This window comes from Rousettus aegyptiacus, unplaced genomic scaffold (genome assembly GCF_014176215.1).
Source record: "Rousettus aegyptiacus isolate mRouAeg1 unplaced genomic scaffold, mRouAeg1.p scaffold_m13_p_7, whole genome shotgun sequence".
NCBI lineage: Eukaryota > Metazoa > Chordata > Mammalia > Chiroptera > Pteropodidae > Rousettus > Rousettus aegyptiacus.
The window spans coordinates 59,651,399-59,670,205 of record NW_023416310.1 but is presented as its reverse complement, the minus strand read 5'-3'; the positions used below and the strand labels follow the sequence as shown (position 1 = coordinate 59,670,205).

At 34.3% G+C, this 18,807-nt stretch overlaps 1 protein-coding gene across 11 annotated transcripts in view; it reads left to right on the top strand.

The window, feature by feature from the left end:
* The window catches only part of GCC2 (GRIP and coiled-coil domain containing 2), a 51,126-nt gene that overhangs the window by 17,364 nt on the left and 14,955 nt on the right, over nucleotides 1-18,807 (top strand). For 9 of the 11 annotated variants that reach the window (XR_004951874.1, XR_004951872.1, XR_004951871.1 and 6 more), the window contains 9 exons: nucleotides 4,349-4,468; nucleotides 4,910-5,074; nucleotides 5,392-5,496; nucleotides 6,100-6,262; nucleotides 12,332-12,432; nucleotides 12,529-12,606; nucleotides 13,486-13,623; nucleotides 14,485-14,606; nucleotides 16,334-16,510. Coding sequence is in view for 4 of the 11 variants with exons in the window: in XM_016162980.2 (XP_016018466.2) it covers nucleotides 4,349-4,468; nucleotides 4,910-5,074; nucleotides 5,392-5,496; nucleotides 6,100-6,262; nucleotides 12,332-12,432; nucleotides 12,529-12,606; nucleotides 13,486-13,623; nucleotides 14,485-14,606; nucleotides 16,334-16,510 (1,169 nt within the window). In the remaining 7 variants the exon portion in view is untranslated. The remainder of the gene's footprint in view (nucleotides 1-4,348; nucleotides 4,469-4,909; nucleotides 5,075-5,391; nucleotides 5,497-6,099; nucleotides 6,263-12,331; nucleotides 12,433-12,528; nucleotides 12,607-13,485; nucleotides 13,624-14,484; nucleotides 14,607-16,333; nucleotides 16,511-18,807) is intronic. The other 2 variants (XR_004951876.1, XR_004951877.1) reach the window with 1 other exon arrangement.

Sequence of the window (18,807 nt, the reverse complement as noted above, 5' to 3'; positions counted from 1 at the left end):
AAAAAATCATTCAAAGTGTATCATAGACCTAAAAATAAAATTATAAAACTCCTAGAAGATAACATAGGAAAAAACCTTGATGACCTTGTGTATGGCAATGACTTTTTAGCTAGAACACTGAAAGCATGACCCATGGAAGAATTAAGCTACTTTAGGAAAATTTTTTTGTTCCTTGAAAGATAATGTCAAAAGAATGAAAAGACAAGCCACAGACTGGGAGAAAATATTTGCAGAGGACATGTATCTGATAAAGCACTATTATCCAGAATATTAAAAGAACTATTAAAACTCAACAGAAAGCAAAAAGACAAATATAAAAAGTGGGCCAAAGACCTTAACTGATACCTCATTGAAAAAGATATATAGATGGCAAATAAGCATATGAAAATATACTCCATGTTATATGTCATTGGGGAAATGCAAATTAAAACAACAATGAGATACTACTATATATCAGAGTGTCCAAAATCCAAAGTGACAACACCACCAAATGCTAGCAAAGATGTGGAACTCTGATTCATCACTGATGAGAATACAAAATGGTACAGCCACTTTGGAAGAAATTTGGCAGTTGCTTACAAAACTAAACATATCCACACCATATGATTCAGGAACCGTGTTCTTAGGTATTTATCCAAAGGATTTGGGAACTTATGTATGCGTAGATGTTTATAGCAGCTTTATTCATAACTGCTAAAATTTGGAAGCAACCAAAATGGCCTTCACTAGGTGAATGGATAAATAAACTGATGCATTTAGACAACTGAATATTACAGTCATGCACCACATAACATTTCAATCAACGATGGACCATAATATATGATGGTCCTATAAGATTATAATGGTGCTGAGTTTCTTATAAGAAATAGAGTATGTGGTTCACGAAGAATTTTTTTTCTCTGATGGGAGCAGCATCTGTGGGGCTTGGCAAGAGATCCCCTCTCACTCACAGCACCTCAATTTTGAGTGCACAGATTACAATCCCAGTCAGTCAGCCATTAACCTGTTTCAGCACACAGGCACCTGTGCCCCCAGTGCTGCTACATATTCAGAGGGCATCACAGCTCTTCTAGACCTAGTTTGATGGTCTTCATAGGGCATTGCTGTAAATTCTTTGTTGAGGAACTAAGATCTTGTACAAGGACACAGATCCAGAGGAGCTACTTGAACAGGGATTGAGTGCCACTGCCACTTTAGTAAAAGCTTTCTATGATAGTGTGGAGCCATCTTGTCCCTGTACTTTGTAAATACTTTCAGGTTGTAATGATGTAAAGCATAAATAAGATTTATTTTTTCCATCAATTCAGTGTCAGAGAGAGAGCCCTTTGTGCCAAATCGAGGCAGTGGAACTAAAATTTCCAGTTAAAATATTGACTCCCCAGTTCTGTACCCTCTCCAAGTTAAATACCTTCTTTTTTTTTTTTTTAAATGAATACCACAGAGTTCTTCAATCTGACCACTGCTGCAACATGTAATAGCTAAAACCACATTGCCACAACGATCCCCTATGTTCTTGATTTCTTATTCCTCCTGATCCTTGGGCCACCTTTCACTCCTTTCTGACAGCCACTATTATGGTGCTTTATGCCCTAATTAGCCAGTATCTCCTTAATAATTCCAGTCAGTCCAGCTCACATCTCTGTTCATGGAGGAGCATTGACAGCTTCGATGTTCTATTTTTGACTGTCTGGTGGAAGCAGGGGGAGGGCTTTTGGTACAGTGTTTATAAAGTCTACAGTAGTGTAATGTCCTAGGCTCCACGTGCGCTTGCACTCACCATTCACTCCCTGACTCACCCAGAGCAACTTGCAGTCCTGCAAGCTCCATTCATAGTAATTGCCTTATATAATTTTACCATTTTTTGTTTTTTTTTATATTTTCACTGTACTGTTTTTATGTTTAGAAACACAGATACCATTGTCTTAACAATTGCTTACAGTATTCAGTACATGCCGTATAGGTTTGTAGCCCAGGAGCAGTAGACTATACATGTAAGTTTAAGTATACTCTATGATATTCAAATGATGAAATCACCTAATGATGGATTTCTCAGAATGTGTCCCCATTGTTAAGCCATGTATGACTGTACTCTGCACAAAAAAGCTATCAAGCCATGAAAAGAAATGGGGGAAACTTAAATGCATAACACTACTAAACGAAAGAAGCCAGTATGAAAAGTCTATGTAATAGATGATTCCAACTATATGACATTGTGGAAATGGTAAAACTATGGAGACAGTTAAAAAAAAAATGGTTCTGATGGGTGGTAGAGAAGAAGGGATGGATAGGTAGAACACAGGATTTTAAGAGCAGTGAAACTGCTCTGTAATACTTTGTAATAGCGAGTATATGTCATTATACATTTGTCCAAACCCTTAGAATGTACAACACTAAGAGTAAACCCTAATGTAAACTATGGACTTTAGATAGTGATGTGTCAATGTAGGTTTATACATTATAATGCATGTACCACTCTGATGGTGAATGTTGATAATGGAGGAGGTTATGCATTGAGAGGAGCAGGTAATGAGAAATCTCTCTATCTTCCCCTTAGTTTTGGTGTGAACCTAAAACTGCTTTAAAAAAAATAAAATCTATTAAAACATTATTTAAAATAGATTTTATAGCATAAAATTTTCCCAATCTTTGGGTAAGTTAGAGATTCCATTCGTAATGAAGCAATAGGATTTAAGATCAAATCAGAGGTGCTGATATGTTTAAGAATGGTGATCATTTTTAGTAAAAACAGACATATAACTAAGCTCCATTAGGTTCCTCAGGAAGTATCACTATTAAGATGCCATGTAAATTAATAGGTTACTTGTGAGTTTTTTTCAGTGTTCATATTGCTTATAATAATAATTTTTAACCAGTTTTTAAAAAGATCTGAATATGCAACAGTTCTAAAGAGATAATAATTGTCATTTGTGCTTAGAAGCATCAGCATACCCATCAAGGAAATTAGACAATTGCATGCATGGCATTCGTTTTTTTATTCTAAGGCTCCCATTAGAAATAATGGCTGATCATAATCAGAATTTCCTGTAGTGGCCTATTATTTACTGGAGTCAGCCTTAGTATAGCAATTCAATTTTTGCAGCTATTGACAACTATTAGAACCATAATGAGTAAAAACAAAAAAAAAGGCCAGATAAAGTCTGATAAAGATATTTGACTTTTTGAGTTAGAGGAACCCACATAAATACAAAACAAGCATAGCATCTTCTCTCTATGGAAAAGAAGGTAGATAATCTCTCAACCCCGTATTTATATATGCCAAGAAGTACCAGAATCTTCAGACAAATAAACATGAACAAACAAATTTATAAGCCACATTCTAGATTTCCAGTTCCTGCCTTTTGCCAGTTACTAGTGGGCAGACTGTAAAGTCAAAACTCAGATTCTAACCAGTGTGGACGATAAGTGACACGTGTAGAAATCAGAATTAGAAACAAAATTAGATTTGGCTGAGTCAGATTTGGCAAAGAAGAGCCAGAAGGAACGTATAATTGCCAAGTGTGAGACTATCAGAGGAACATGGAAAGCTTCTCAAGGATTCTTGAGGTCCAGGGCTGGATGAAGGCCGCTTTTCAGGCTTCCAAAAATAAACTTTAAAAGAAAACCCAAAAATGTTTTCTCAGTTACTTTACACACAAATTCATTTATGTAAAGAGCAGTCAGTAGTTGTTCAGGAACAAAGGCAAAAAAAAATGATTCATAAGAGGGGAGAAGGAAAAATACTATAGGCAATCTGGAAACAGTAAATCTCGTTTCATATTTTGGGGGTAACCTGATTGGTATGTAGCAAAAAAGGTTAGTCTGGGCATTCTGTCCTTTAGTAGGGGCCAATTAGGAATGTCAAAAAAAAAAATCAGTTGATTTTAGAGTTTTCAGAAAATATCGAATGTTTTGCTATAAAGTGTGAGACTGTATCTATATAATATCTTCTTGTGTTCTTCTGTTAGTACCTCTATTTTATATTAGCCCAGACCTGAAACATTTCCTTCATCAGAATTCTTTATGGGAAATTAACAAGTGACTAGATTATACCTTTTCTCCTCCCTCCTCAAATTTCGTTTACATTTCAGAAGTTTATTTTTGATGACTAAAATAATATTATATTCTATAGATTTAAAATCTTCTTGAATAGATTCCCTCATACCAAAAGTCATCTGAAATATGCAGATTTTATTATATAATTCCAATTAGATATTCTGTCGAAAGTTGAACTTAGGTAACTAGTTAAGCTTCCAGAATGGATTTATAAATCTTAAGATGGCTTAATGATACAATCTGGTTGAATGTATGATAATACCCTAAAGGTAAATTATTTTGTCTTTTGTTGAAGAATCTTTTACTAGAATATGATAAACTATCAGAGCAGTTGGATATAGAAAAAGAACGTGCTAATAATTTTGAGCATCATATAGAAGACCTTACAAGACAATTAAGGAATTCGACTTTTCAGGTAACTTTAAGTTGAATAAATATGGACATGAAAATTGTAATAATTTTATTTCATTTTTAATATTTTTACATAAAATAAAATGACTTCATGGGCAGAAACTTAATTTCATTTTCTTATCCCACTGTTGGGAGAATAATATGACAAAACAACTAGCAACCATCCTGTCTTACTGCTCTAATCTTAGTTCCTCTGGGGTTTTTGTTTCATTTTTGCCTTTTCTTCCACCAGTATATCTGATTTTTGTAATGTTTGCCAAATTAATAACACCACTGATAATGTTTATTACTAATTCTTGACTTAATATTGTCAATGTTTGGAATTCATTTTGAAATCTTCATTTTTTTTATACTGTGCCAACCAATATTCTCATCACCATTTTATTCTTCCTCTCCTGTATATATTTTGTGCATATTTATAATACTGAATCATTTGTCATTCCAGTGTGAAAAATTAAGTTCTGATAATGAAGACCTCCTGGCTCGTGTTGAAACACTGCAGTCTAATGCCAAGTTATTAGAAGTACAGATTTTAGAAGCCCAAAAAGCCAAAGCAATGGCAGACAAAGGGTTAGAAGCTGAAAAACTTATGAAAGAGCAGAAGATAAAGGTAAAAACAGCCTTATGGGATTAATTCACATTACATAGTGATAGTTTTGTCAAATATCACTTAAATTATCAGTGTTACTTAAATTATGGAAAGATTAATGAGTAGCATATGAGAATACAGCAAAGTTTATTAATTCCTTAATGTATGCCAACTATGAATCTGAGAACCCAAGCTATGAATTTTGGGTGTATATTTTTTAAATATTAAAAGATTTCCATACATTTTGTATTTTAGTTTGTCAGATTTTTTTTATAGTTTCTTACAAATACCTTTTTAAACATTGGTTTTTGAGGGGATGTTTTTATTTAAAATTGTAGGAGCATGCCAATTCTGTAAATGAAATTGAAGAACTTCAGCTACAACTTCAAAAGGAAAAGAAACAGCTTCAGAAAACCATGCAAGAATTAGAATTGGTTAAAAAGGTAAATAAAACACTAGACTCAAAACTAATACCAGTATTCACATCATTAAACTATTCTATAAATAGCGAAAAGAAATATTTCAAAAACAAGATCACTTGTACTAAAATCATCATTTTTAAATTCTTCAAAATGTTAAAAATTTAACATTTCTCTGATTGCCTATCCCTCATGAATTGCTACATTTCAATTTGATATTTCATTTTTATACATGATTATTCTGATACATGAAGATTTAATATCAAAAGTTGAAATTTGTATTATACTTTAATTTTTCTCAACTTTTTCAAAGATGAGGCTAAAAAATGGTATTATACAAGCTGCTTAAAATGTTAATATTTTAAGAGAAGAACTAACATTTGTGATTAATAAAAGTTATAATGAGTTACAATGAAACTGAAAAAGTTGGATTACACTATTAGAAAACACTTAGTGAAATTACAAACTAGAAAGTATCCAACTTAGAGTTTCTTCATTAATGTATAATCTTTTATTACAAAAAAGCATAGTAGAATCTGTTTATTCCTGTGGCATTATTTTAGCAGTTTTACAAATGAAATCAACTGAGCTAGTATTTTGTGGATCTTTTATTTATGCTCCGTTCAGGATGCCCAACAAACCACATTGATGAACATGGAAATAGCTGATTATGAACGTTTGATGAAAGAACTGAATCAAAAGTTAAATAATAAAAACTGCAAGATAGAAGATTTGGAGCAAGAAATAAAAATTCAAAAACAGAAACAAGAAACCCTGCAAGAAGAAATGTGTGAGTAAAACACAATTCATTTTAGCTTGCTAATTTCATCATCATAATACAGGGAGGAAGCAACATTAAAGGTGTCCTGCCACTTCTGGCATGCAAAATCGCTGCTGAGAAATAAGCTGATAGCTTTTAGGGTTTTCTTTGTATGTAATTTGTTTTCCTCTTGCTTGCTTTCGTCAAGATTGTCCCTTTATATTTAACGTTTGCCATTTTAATTAAATTATGTCTTGATTTGGGTCTCTTTGGGTTCATCTTGTTTAGAACTTTCTGTACTTCCTAGACCTGGATGTCTGTTTCCTTTCCTAGGTTAGAAATGTTTTCAGCCTTTATTTTTTGAAGTAAGTTTCTGTTTCTTTTCCTGTTTCTTCTTCTCCTAGTGGGATCCCTTTAATGTGAATGTTTGAACACTTGATGTTATTCCAGAAGTCCCTTAAAACTATCCTCATTTTTTTGGTTTGTTGATTTGTTTTGTTTCATTTATTGCTATTGGTCAATTTCAATTAGTCTGTCTTCCATGTCACTGATCCATCCTTCTGTATTGGCAAATCTGTTGATTCTTTCTTATGTAGTTTTCATTATAGTTATTGTATTCTTCAGGTCTGTTTGGTTCTTTATTATGTTTTTGGTATAGTTTTCCTTATGTTCCCGTATTCCACTCTCAAGTTTGGTGCACATTCTTGTGACCATTTCTTTGAATTCCTTATTAGGCATATTACTGATCTTCTGGGGATTTTTACTGTTCCTTTGTTGTGGGATTCTTAAACAGAGACAGGACACAGAGGCTATAAGCAGAAAGCAGCATTTATTGATGCCAGCACCAGCTCAGCAGATTGTCATCCAAAGGCTGAGCCCCAATTGTAACATGGTGGGCAGTTTTATTCAGTCTCATACTTCCACATACCTGTACAGTTACAGATATTCTATATGAGGAAGGAGAACATTGATTGGTTGCCAAGCTATGAGAAAACTAATGTCAGCCATCAGCCAGAGAGTCCTGGTAACATGGGGGTGGGCAGTCAGGAACTAACTTGTTTGAGCAGGAAATGGTCAGGCAGGGTCAGGTTGCCACATCTTCATTTGAGAGATATTTTGTCATTTCATTTTGTTTGACTTTCTATGTTTGTTTATAAGAATTAGGCAAAAATTGCTAACTCTCCCAGTCATGAATAAGTGGCCTTATGTACAAGCATCATCTGCATAGGCTACACGTGCTGGGTGGTTTTGGCAGGCCAGCAAGAGTCACGCAGGTGTCACAGGCGGCCAGGGCACTGACCTACTGGGCCAAAGTGGTTTTGAGTGGGGAGGCCAGGTGCATGTAGTAATGACCACTTCATCCTGCTTCCTCCCTTTGTTCTGAGCCAAAATGGGTTCTGGCGATATTTTTGGGAATGTGCAACAGCAGCCTTTCAGGGAGGCATGAGCACTAAGATAGAGCCTCTGCTCACGTTATGGAAGTAGATGGGGATATAAACAATGGCACTCACCAACAACTCTGACCTGAGAGAATTGCTGAAGTCCCCAGAGAGCTCCCACAGCTCCCGAGCCTTCTCTATACAGTCATTGTCTTGTTTGTTGTACAGAAAGTAGCCTTGTGTACAAGCAACCTCTGTGTAATCTCCATGTGCTGGGTAGTTTTGGGAAGCTGGGTTGGAGCTAGGCAAGCCCTTAAAGTGCCTGGGACACTGGCTTGCTGGGTTGGAGTGACTCGAAGGCCAGACATATTTAGCAATGCCCTGTTGTTCCTGCTTGCTCCCTTTGTTTAGAGGCAAAAGGCTCCAGGCAGTGTAGCTGGGAACACCCTGTGGTGATTTTGCACCTCCCCACCCTCTGGAATAGAGCTCTAACCCACCCTATCGAGGTGTAGGGGGCCATAAACAATGGCGCTTACCAGCTCCTCCTGTGGTTCTCCATTTTTCTCTGTGTTGTCTCTCTTTTGTTTGTTGTTGAGAAGCTGTTCATGCAGGCTTCAGTGGTCTGACAGGAGTAATTGCTCTTTCTTATGTGTATATTTGAGTTTGTTCATGGGAAAAGTTGAATTTAGCGTCCTCCTACACCACCACCATCTTGGACCTCTTCAGTTTTCTAATTTTTTACAAGAACATAAGTTTAGACTTTTTTACTCCCTCATGGTCAGAACCAGAAGTTCCCAAAAATTTTGAGACAAGTACAGAGGTATTACTATACAAGATTTTAGATATATGAATAATGAAGAAATGTGATAAAAGGTAATAATGAGGTAGGACTGTACTAAAAAGTCAGACAGAGATCAAAACATAAAGTGCAATTCTTTGTATCTTTGTTATCACTAAGGTCTCCCATAACTTTGGCTTTGAGCTTTTCAGAAGCCAGAGCAAAGACAGAAACATTATCAGTAACAAGGTTTATAGTATCCACAATATTAGAACAAATGTGATGCATCTGAGAGATACAGTTTTTCCTGGGACTAAGATGTATGAGAGAACGTTTTTTAAGGCATTTTTATAAAAGGCAACAATGGTCCCAGAACTGAGTTGAATATCACACAGTATCCAGAGAATATTTTAGAAAGCCCAGAGATGTAAAGAATCAATCTTAAAGGGTAGGGCCTTGAAATCTATTATTTTCAAAAGCCTCATAAGTGGTTTTAAAGTTAATACTAGCTTAGGAGTGTCAGACATCCAGAAATAGCAAAATTAAACTATCAGTTCAATAAATAGGTAAGAGTTTATTGTGTTTACAAAAACATTTCATGACTGGGAGCTTTCAGATTCACAGACTGATAGCTCAGGGGCATGATATCACAGGATGGCTCATAAAGTAAAAATGAGGAAGTTGTTTAACCTTTGCAATGTTTGGTTTTTAAATGAGAGATTAGTTTAAAACGATTATTAGATACCATTTTTAGGAAGGTGACTTAAGTTTCTTTATGATTATCAGAAGCAGTTATAAGAAGCACCCAAGTTAATAGGTTCACTTGTTTTGCAGAATAAGCTAAGTTTCACTTACCTGGTATAAATGGTTTTGTCTGCTTAGGAAATGTTCAAGTCCAGTCTCCATTTTGTATTTAATTTTAACGAGAACCACTGATAATTTGGATTTGTAGTCTCAGTGGCATTCCCACAATAAAAAGATCTTCCATGACTGTTTTGTAATGCATGTCATTCAGCCTTTTGCCAAATCCCAGTTTAATAAAGGTGATTCCGTGAATGAATAACCTGATAAAGTCCAAGTTTGCAGAGTTCTGATGATCTTCCTGTATGAATCCAGGAATAAAATTTAGACTATTCAGACAATTGAACAGATCGTAGTTTCTGTACAACTCCTTATGCATATATCATTAACCATGCATATACTGGATCTTCCAGCTACATTCTTGGTGTAAATTAAATAGCAGAGCTCTATCTAGGTTATATTCCCTGCCGGAGCCAGCTGGCTAAAGTCGATCAGTACCTGAAAGAGGGAGGTGAAGCCTAAGAAAAAAGAAGAAGATAGGAAAGCGCTTCGGGAGGGCATACAGTCACTGCTGCAGCCCCGTCTTTATTTAGCACAGCCTTTATATAAGTTTTTGGATACAATAGCAAAGCACAGGGTACAATATAGTAAAGCACAGGGAACAATAGTAAGGTACAGAGGACAATGGCAAAGCACAATGTACATTACCATAGGAATGATGACATTTACATAAGTTCCTATTCTTTTCTGGGCTGTAAAACATTCCACTATCTTAAGAAGATTTCTTTAGGAGGCAAACCTCCCCTCCAGGGTCAGTAATGTTTAACTCCACACCCTGCTTCCTAGAACCTTTGTTTAAGCAATCTCAGCAGCAGCTGCTGCTTCATGGCTATCAGCTACGTGACTTCTTCAGTGCCTCAAAATGGCTCCCGACAATTCCCACAATACAAACATTTAATTTTGTGAATTATTGGATCCATATATTCATGATAGCTAGCTGAAAGAGAGGCTAATACTTTGAAAAAAAACTAAAAAGAGGTGCTTAACTCAAGAAGGTCGCTCACTTCTCACTGATAAGTACAGAAATGAGTTGTACAGGCACTGAGTGCTAGGAGTTCAGATGGAAGAGAGAGGTTTTGTGGACTGAGACACTTAAAATTTCAGGCTCAATTGAGCCTTGAAGGTAAGGCTTGGAGAGAAAAAGCAGATTAGGAAAGGGTATTCCTTTCTGCAGCTGCTATATGAGCATCCTAGTTGGAGTGAAGGCTTGACCTGTTAGGGAGAAGTGAAGTATAATTAAGAAGATATTTTTCATTCAGTTCATGAAGTACCTGAATATCAGAAGGTATTTGGGCCCTTTTTAAAGACAGTGGGGAAGAGTTACCTACCTACCTACTGTATCAAATTAATTATAATGGTGTAGAATTTTGGAAAAACCGCTAACCCCATAGTAGCAAAGACCTTGGAAGTCTGGGCTGAGTTGTGGTGGAGTAGAAAGAAGATAAGCATCAGGACAATGTTCTATGCAAAATAATAATAATAATAATTGGTTTATTCTGCCTAATGAATTAAGATGCAGTCTTAATCCCAAACCCCTAAGACATCTGACCCCAGTCCAACGTTTCAGCTTAATTCTCATTACTCTCTTACAGGTAAAGAGGATTCTCCTTTTTTTCTTGACATATGATTCTTTCTTTCATGCCATTGCCCTCCACCGCCATACTTACCTTTTGAAGTCCTCCCTAATCTTCACTGTTTCCTGTTCTACGAAACCTTCCTTGTCCCATGCAAATTGTATATAACTTAGTTCATGGGATCCCCATAGCCTATTGTATTTCTTTTTAAAATATTATATTTTACTTTACATTATCATGTAAAATGTTATGCCCTAATTTCATTCTATATAGTCTTTGAGCTCAGGGACTTACTATGTCTTGCTTATCATGATTCCTAGAACACTTAACAAAGGCTTTGTATGTAATTTGTGCTTTATAAAATGCTTTTTAGAACTGGATAAATAGTTGCCAGGAAATAACTGAATTAGGTTAATCATAAAAAAGCATAGTTAAGATATATTCTTACAGTACACTTGTTCATATTTACCAAATAGTACAATCTATGTATGTGGATTTAACTTTGTTAAGTTATTGCTTATAAGATCTTTTAGCAGCACAGTTACACGGTGCCAGTATGACTGGTCTAGCCCAAGTGTCAAGCACACTTTTTCTGTAAAGGACCAGATAGTAAATCTTTGTGGCTTCCATGTGGTCTCTGTCATATATTCTTTGTTCCACAACAGGCTGGCCAGATTTGACCTGTTGGTTGTAGATAGGTACCAGTAATGTAGACAATGAATCCACTATTCTTATTTAATATTTGTTTATTCTTCATCTCTGTTAGCATAATTTTTTTGTTTTTCTTATGTTTCAATTTGTTCTTTAGTGAACTGTTTTTCACTGACAGTCCCTTCAAAACAATTAATATCACAAAAATAGACAACCAGGTATGTGCCTGTAATGTGATACAGTTGGAAATACATAATACCTATTTTGAGGTATTTCTTTAAGTCTTGGTCTTTTAGATATACTGCAAATATATGCCTATATTTTAAAGATATATACCAAAATATTTACAGATTAATATCTTGCAAAACAAAGAAACAAATAGTGAGGTCACAATATGTAGGTTAGGGGATGACAAACTTGTTTCATAAAGGGCCAGACTAAATATTTTAGGCCGTGCAGGTCATATAGTCTCTATCACCATTGGTCAAGTCTACAATTATCTTATTTAAGCAGCCTTAAACAATATGAAAATAAATGGAGCCTCACTGTGTTCTAATAAAACTATTCACAAAACAGGCAGCAGTCGAATGTGGCCTGTGGACCTGACTCCTAGTGTGGGTGAAATAAGATTGGCCACGTGTTGGTAATTGTTAAAGTCAGGTAGGTGATGGACAGAGTGAGGTTTACTGTACTGTTGTCGCTACTGTCATGTACATTTGAAATGTTCTATAATAAAAAGCTAAGACAAGTTTTTTTTAAAAAGATATGTTAATACAAAGAAAAGACTCATCATTTGTTTATTTAAATTCACTCATAAAAATTATTTCATCTTTTCTGAAATTATTTCTTATACTAGCTTCACTACAGTCTTCATTGCAGCAATATGAAGAAAAAAATACCAAAATCAAACAATTGCTTGTGAAAACCAAGAAAGAACTGGCAGATTCAAAGCAAGCAGTATGTTAATTTCTCACTTTTATATTTTAATACTTATTCATAGTGTATTTATGAATAAATTCTTTTTTTAATTTAACCAAGATTCTTATTCTGTAGGAAACTGATCACTTAATGCTTCAAGCATCTTTAAAAGGTGAGCTGGAGGCAAGCCAACAGCAAGTAGAAGTCTATAAAGTAAGATTCTTTTTACTTTTTACGATTTAGAAAAAATTTTGCATATAGAAGTAAGGTACCATTTAGAGATTTTGCTAAATATTGCAGATACACATTTCACACACATACACATATACACATATACAGTTGGCCTTATGTCATGGATTTCGCATCCTCAGAGTCAACGATCAAAAATAGTATTTTCGTTCCACAGTCGGGAATTCACAGATGCAGAGGGCCAACTCTATGTATTGTTCTACACCTTTTATATGAGAGAGTTGAGCATTCTCTGATTTCAGTATCCACAAGGGGTCCTGGAACCAATCACCTGCACATACTGAGGGTTGATTATATATTTTTTCCCTGAATATTCTTCCTTAACATTTTCAAGAAGTAGAAACAGTTACCCAAGTATGGCATATAACTAGGGTATACTGTTTAGTTTAAGCTAGATTCATTTCATGTATTTGAAAATCCATCATACACTAAGAATAGTGCAAGATAAACATGGCCCCAAACCTGCATCTGATCTTTGTAAATGATAGTACAGTCACAGGATCAATTTATAAAATGGCTTTATGTACAATTATGTTTTATTACATGGTTACCTTGTTTATTTTTATATATTTTTATATATAATATCTTGAGGTGATTAATCAAAGATTGATCTATAACATATAGTCTGTTTTATTTTGATTTAAGGGTAACTAAATTTATTAAGAAAGATGTTCTAGTCATATTGTCTCTATTCTTTATCAATAATAATAGATTTTAAAAAATATGATAATTATGTCCCTTGTATGTACTCATGTCTCAAACTTTAAGTTTATCTTTGAGGAAAATCTGTTAACCAGTGAAAATCGTATTTTATAGAGCTTAATTGAAAGATTTTGCCCCTAGATTCGGCTGGCTGAAATAACATCTGAGAAACACAAAGTTCATGAGCACCTAAAGATCTCTGCAGACCAGCACCAGCGCACGCTGAGCACATACCAGCAAAAAGTGACAGCCCTTCAGGAAGAGTGCCGTGCTGCGAAGGTTCGTTTTTCACATAGAAGCAGCATGTCACAGATGTTATTATCAGCTAGCAAGCAGTTTACTTGAGGGCTGTGGTCTCATTTTTTAGTATTTGCTGTTATTCAGGTGTGTTTATTGGATAAATACCAGCTTCAGCTCATCTGACACTAACCCTAATACCATAGCAACCCTGTCACTTAAATAACTTTTTTTTGTTAAAAGGAAAATTACATGGTACATGTTTTCATTTCAACCTTATTTTTCAATTTCTGTGTAAAAAAAGTTACTTTTTAAAGAAGTTTTTATTAGAAAATTGTTATAGTTCTGAGATAATAATATTCTAGTAGAATCAGGCCTACTTAACCTTCATACAAAACAGACAGTACAGTAGCTTTGTCAGTGGTGCAGTTCTTATCTAAGTGATCTTGGCAAAAGGGTCATGAGAGTTTACAGATCACTTCAGGAAAGTGAAAGACCTAGAATTTAACTTTGATCACTCTCTTTTGAAAATTAAAGTTCAAGTAGCTTAATTTCTATGAATTAATTTTTCTTTATAAAAAGAAGTATTATAAGTAAAAATCTCTCTAAAGTTCCAAAGGCAGATAGTACCATTATTAAATTTACGGGTAGTAAATTAATCTACCAGGGAAGAAAACATGGTAGAAGCACATCTCTTGTCAGACGAAATGTCTTTTAAAATCTTTTAAAAAGTGTAAGGCCAACAGATGCCAAAGTTAATTGGGGGACTAAAGAGTGTCAGCCATTTTTCTTATTTTCAAAAACAGGTTTTCTTCTTAATTCATTAATCCCTGAAAGAAAATAGGAGGATCATGTTACAATAGAAAATGCAATAGAAAAATTTTTCTCTTTTAAATGTTATAGGCAGAACAAGCTGCTATAACCTCTGAATTTGAGAGCTACAAAGTCCGAGTTCATAATGTTCTAAAACAACAGAAAAATAAATCTTTGTCTCAGGCTGAAACCGAGGGAGCTAAACAAGAAAGGTAAAGTCTGAATTATAAAAAAAATATGCAGGGTTTTTCTCCCTAAGGCAGGTCCTTCACCAAGTAGGTTGAAATCCTATTTTGATTTCTTTTGACTGTGGGAATTTTACATGTAATTACCAATGAAAACAGTTTTTGGCTTCACCGTGTCCCTAGGCAGCAACAAAGAAATGTCTCTATGAAGGGCACTGTTAAAAACTCAAAAACATGGGTAAAATGAACAGTGAAACCAGGGTGTAGTCTCTGAGATGTAGGTGAAATAATTTCATTTTATTTTTATTTATTTATTTTTAAGTTTATTAGGGTAACATTTGTTAATACAATTGTATACTTTTCAGGTGTACATTATAATTTGACATCTATATATTCTATTGTGTAATTACCACTTAGAGTCCAGTTTCCTTCAGCTACCGTATATTTGATCCCTTTTACCTACTTCACCCTCTCCCCAACCCCCCTACATTTGATCCTCTTTACCCCATCTACCTCTCCCCTCCTCCCACACCCCCTATCCTCTGGTAACCACTAGTCCATTGTACATGTTCCTAAATGTGAAATAATTTCATTTTATAGTAGGATCTGGTCATGATAGAAATACAGACATTAAAGTTACATTATGATTAGTTTTTTCATTTTGAAAATCTAGAAATAGAAGAATAAAAATGCTTTCATGATGTACTTACTTACCATTAACTGTGCTAAATAGAAGTTGTTTAATGTTTTACTTAAGTCAAAAAGGTTTAAGTACTAAATTTGGTCTGAATTAAATTTTTCTTAAGTTTATGACCACCTCAGTTGTTGTTTCAATAGTGTATACTTCTTTCAAACTACCATACAAATCACTTTTATAAATTATTTAAAAATACATTAGGAATAAAAGGGCATTCCACAGCATCTGTGTTTTGTTTTTATAAGTAGTTCAGTGTTAAAGCAGTTTTACATCTGGCTCTTACTGTTCTAAGTAGGACTAAATATCCTCTGATGTTTGTATGTTTATGTTTATATTACTTTTTGTTCATGTGTCTATTATAAATTTAGGAACTGCAAGCTGAAAATGATGAGATATTTTCTCTATCAGTAGCTCATCTTAAATCTGAAATTAAATATTGACGCCATGTAAAAATGTCACCATTTGCAAGACAGCTTTTTAATCATGCCAGAATTTGGGATTCAAATTATTTTTATATGAATGTTTATACTCTTTCATCTTTCTTATATGTTGGTTAAAAAAACCCCTAATATTATACTAGTTGTGGCAAAATAATAAGTTGGAATATGAGAAAGTCTGAGTTCTCCAGGGACCTTGTTTTTTTTTTTTTAAAGACTTGGTTTACCTGTAAGTTGGCCTAACATATTGTTCTCATAATGGTTAGCTTAGAGCTGTGTGATTTTTTTTTTTAATTAATGTCATAGTTTTACAACATAAATAGGTTATTTTGATGCCATTTATGGTCTGCTCCACTTCAATATGATATTTATAAGTTCAGGGACTTTGTGTAAATCTGTAGTGCCTGAGATCTGAAATCGGATTATACTGTCTTATGCGTTACATTTAATCCTAGTTGAATACTTCCGATCATCATATTTTCTTTAGAATCATCCATAATAATAGCAGGGGTATGACATTGAAAGATTGAATGTTGAAAATGAAATTCATTTGAAATCACAAAATCATGTTCACCTCTTGCAAAAAAAAAAAACTGTTTTAACGTTTATTTCTGTTTCAGAGAACACCTAGCAATGCTGGTGGACCAACTGAAAATCAAATTACAAGATACCCAAAATAATTTACAGGTCAATGTATCTGAACTTCAAACATTACAATCTGAACACGATACTCTGCTGGAAAGGCACAACAAGATGCTGCAGGAAACTGTATCCAAAGAGGCAGAACTCCGTGAAAAGTAAGGTTGCTGGCAGCATTAACAGTGTTTATATCAAGCAGCCAAGTATTTCTTTGTTAGAACTCCTAAATGTATTGTTCCTTGGGATAAATACAAATGGAAAATAAGAAATAGATGTTTTTTTCCTACCTTAAAACTCTCCCTTTTGATTGTACTTAGATATTTTAAGAAGAATTCGTTTTTGTCTACCCATCCAGTACCAAATCTTTCCTATGTATGGCCTTCATGGCTAGACTGTTTTGTGTAAAACACAAAACAGGTATCAAATTACATTCCTCACCAGGTATCAAATTACAAGCATTTTTCTTTCTCTCTAGAGGAACACATTCTAACAGCTGCTGACTGAAAAAGAACATGCAACTTAACCATTGCAGCTCTTCAATTTGTTATATTGTTACACTTTTGTTAATTGGTACTTTAAATACACATTAAGTGTATAGGCAGAATAAACAGATTATTGTGATCAAGGAACTTTGAATTCCTATAATAAAGAAATTGGGTGGTAATATTGTATCTTAGATTGAGGAAAAGAATTCTTCGTTGAATATCTTTCATCAAGGATGTTAGAATACTTTACATGTGTCAGGTATGTTTATATTACATGCCCAATTTTATAGTAATCTTAAAAGTGAAAGCACTTCATTTTCTTGGCTTTTTAATCTTTTAACAGTATGATTTGCATATGTTAATCATGTAAATCAAATGTTTCAGGGGATATCTACCAGCTTTCTAACTACCTATCACTAGGGTTTACCATGAGATCAGCGTGTGTGTGTGTGTGTGTGTGTGTGTGTGTGTGTGTGTGTGTGTAATGATACATACTTGATATATACATCAGAAATTTCCAACACTTTAGAAAAGTTTTGCAAGTTATATTGCTAACATGAATAAAGTGCAAATGATCCCTCTGAAGTAATACAGTTGTTGAGTAAATATTTTTTGAGCACCTATAATGTGTCAGTCATTATTCTAAATCCTAGACAGTATTCACAGCATTTCGAGATATCTATAAGGGTCTTCCCCCAAAATATTAAAAACTAATGATACTGTTGCTATATGTTCCCTAATATGAAGAAATAGCCTTTTCTTTATTCTTTTTTAAACATTTTAATATTTTTACTTTCCCTATATGAGGTTTTAAAAATGGCTCCAGAGGACTAAATAGGGTGACTAGCTAATACTCGCATTGCCCAGAAGATTCAGCTAGTATAAACACCCCAGTAATAGCTGGGAAAGAACGGTGAACTTCCATCATTACAATAGTTCCAGTTCCAGGGGGGGGGGGGGTGTAAGCTTCTGGCTCTCTCAAATAGGTCAATTCAACAGTATCATTGATACCACCTAAATACTAGAAGCCTTACCCTACCTTTAAAACGTAGCTTTTATCTTCCTTAGAAAATTGTTGTGATAGCTAATGGTTCTTCCTTTACTTCCTTGATCTTCTTTGAAGAAAATACTTGCATGAAAAATACAGGTTTGAGAGGTAGCATATATACTGTCATTCTCTAAACTAATTAATTGATATGAATTTGGCAATTATGATACCTTTTCTGAAACATGGTATTTTTATTGCATATGTTTCCCTTTAACCACTCAATCTTGTTTTAAAACTTTATATGGTATTCATATATGTAGCACATAAAAAAGAGATATTGGAAAGCTACATGCTAAAAACTATTAACAATGTTTATCTCTTGAATTGGTATTTTACACTGTGAGGGGTGGGAGTGAATAAAGGAGGGTTTTCACTGTTTTCTGTAATTGCTTCGGTATTGTTTGAGTTTTTATGCTAGTGTACATGTGAATACCTGGTGTAAAAGAAAATGTTTTCTTTTACCAAAGGCAAACATACAGAATATCAGCACTACAACTGAGCCATTAAAAACAGTGGTTTCCAAATGGCAGGTTCCTTGCTAATGTCAGGCTATGTAAAAATCACATGGAAAACTACTAAAAAGCAGGCAGTTCCGAGAATGGCCACTGAAGATTCTGATTCAGTGGCTCAAGGATGAGAACTAGATGTTTGTATTTTTAACAGGGTACCCCAGTGATTCTGAAGTGCAGTGAGATTCAAAAATAACTGTAGTATATAAAACTAAGTCTTTGTGTTTTGGAGTCTTATGTTAATTGGCTCAAAAAGGGACACTTTAAGGCTGTCTTTATGAATCAAAAGATAGTTCTTTTTTGTGTGTTTTCAGGGTAATGAAGATATATTAATTCTATATTTATATGATCTACCACATAAGATAACCCAAAGTGGACTAATTAAAAATATAATTTTTTATACTCTAAATATA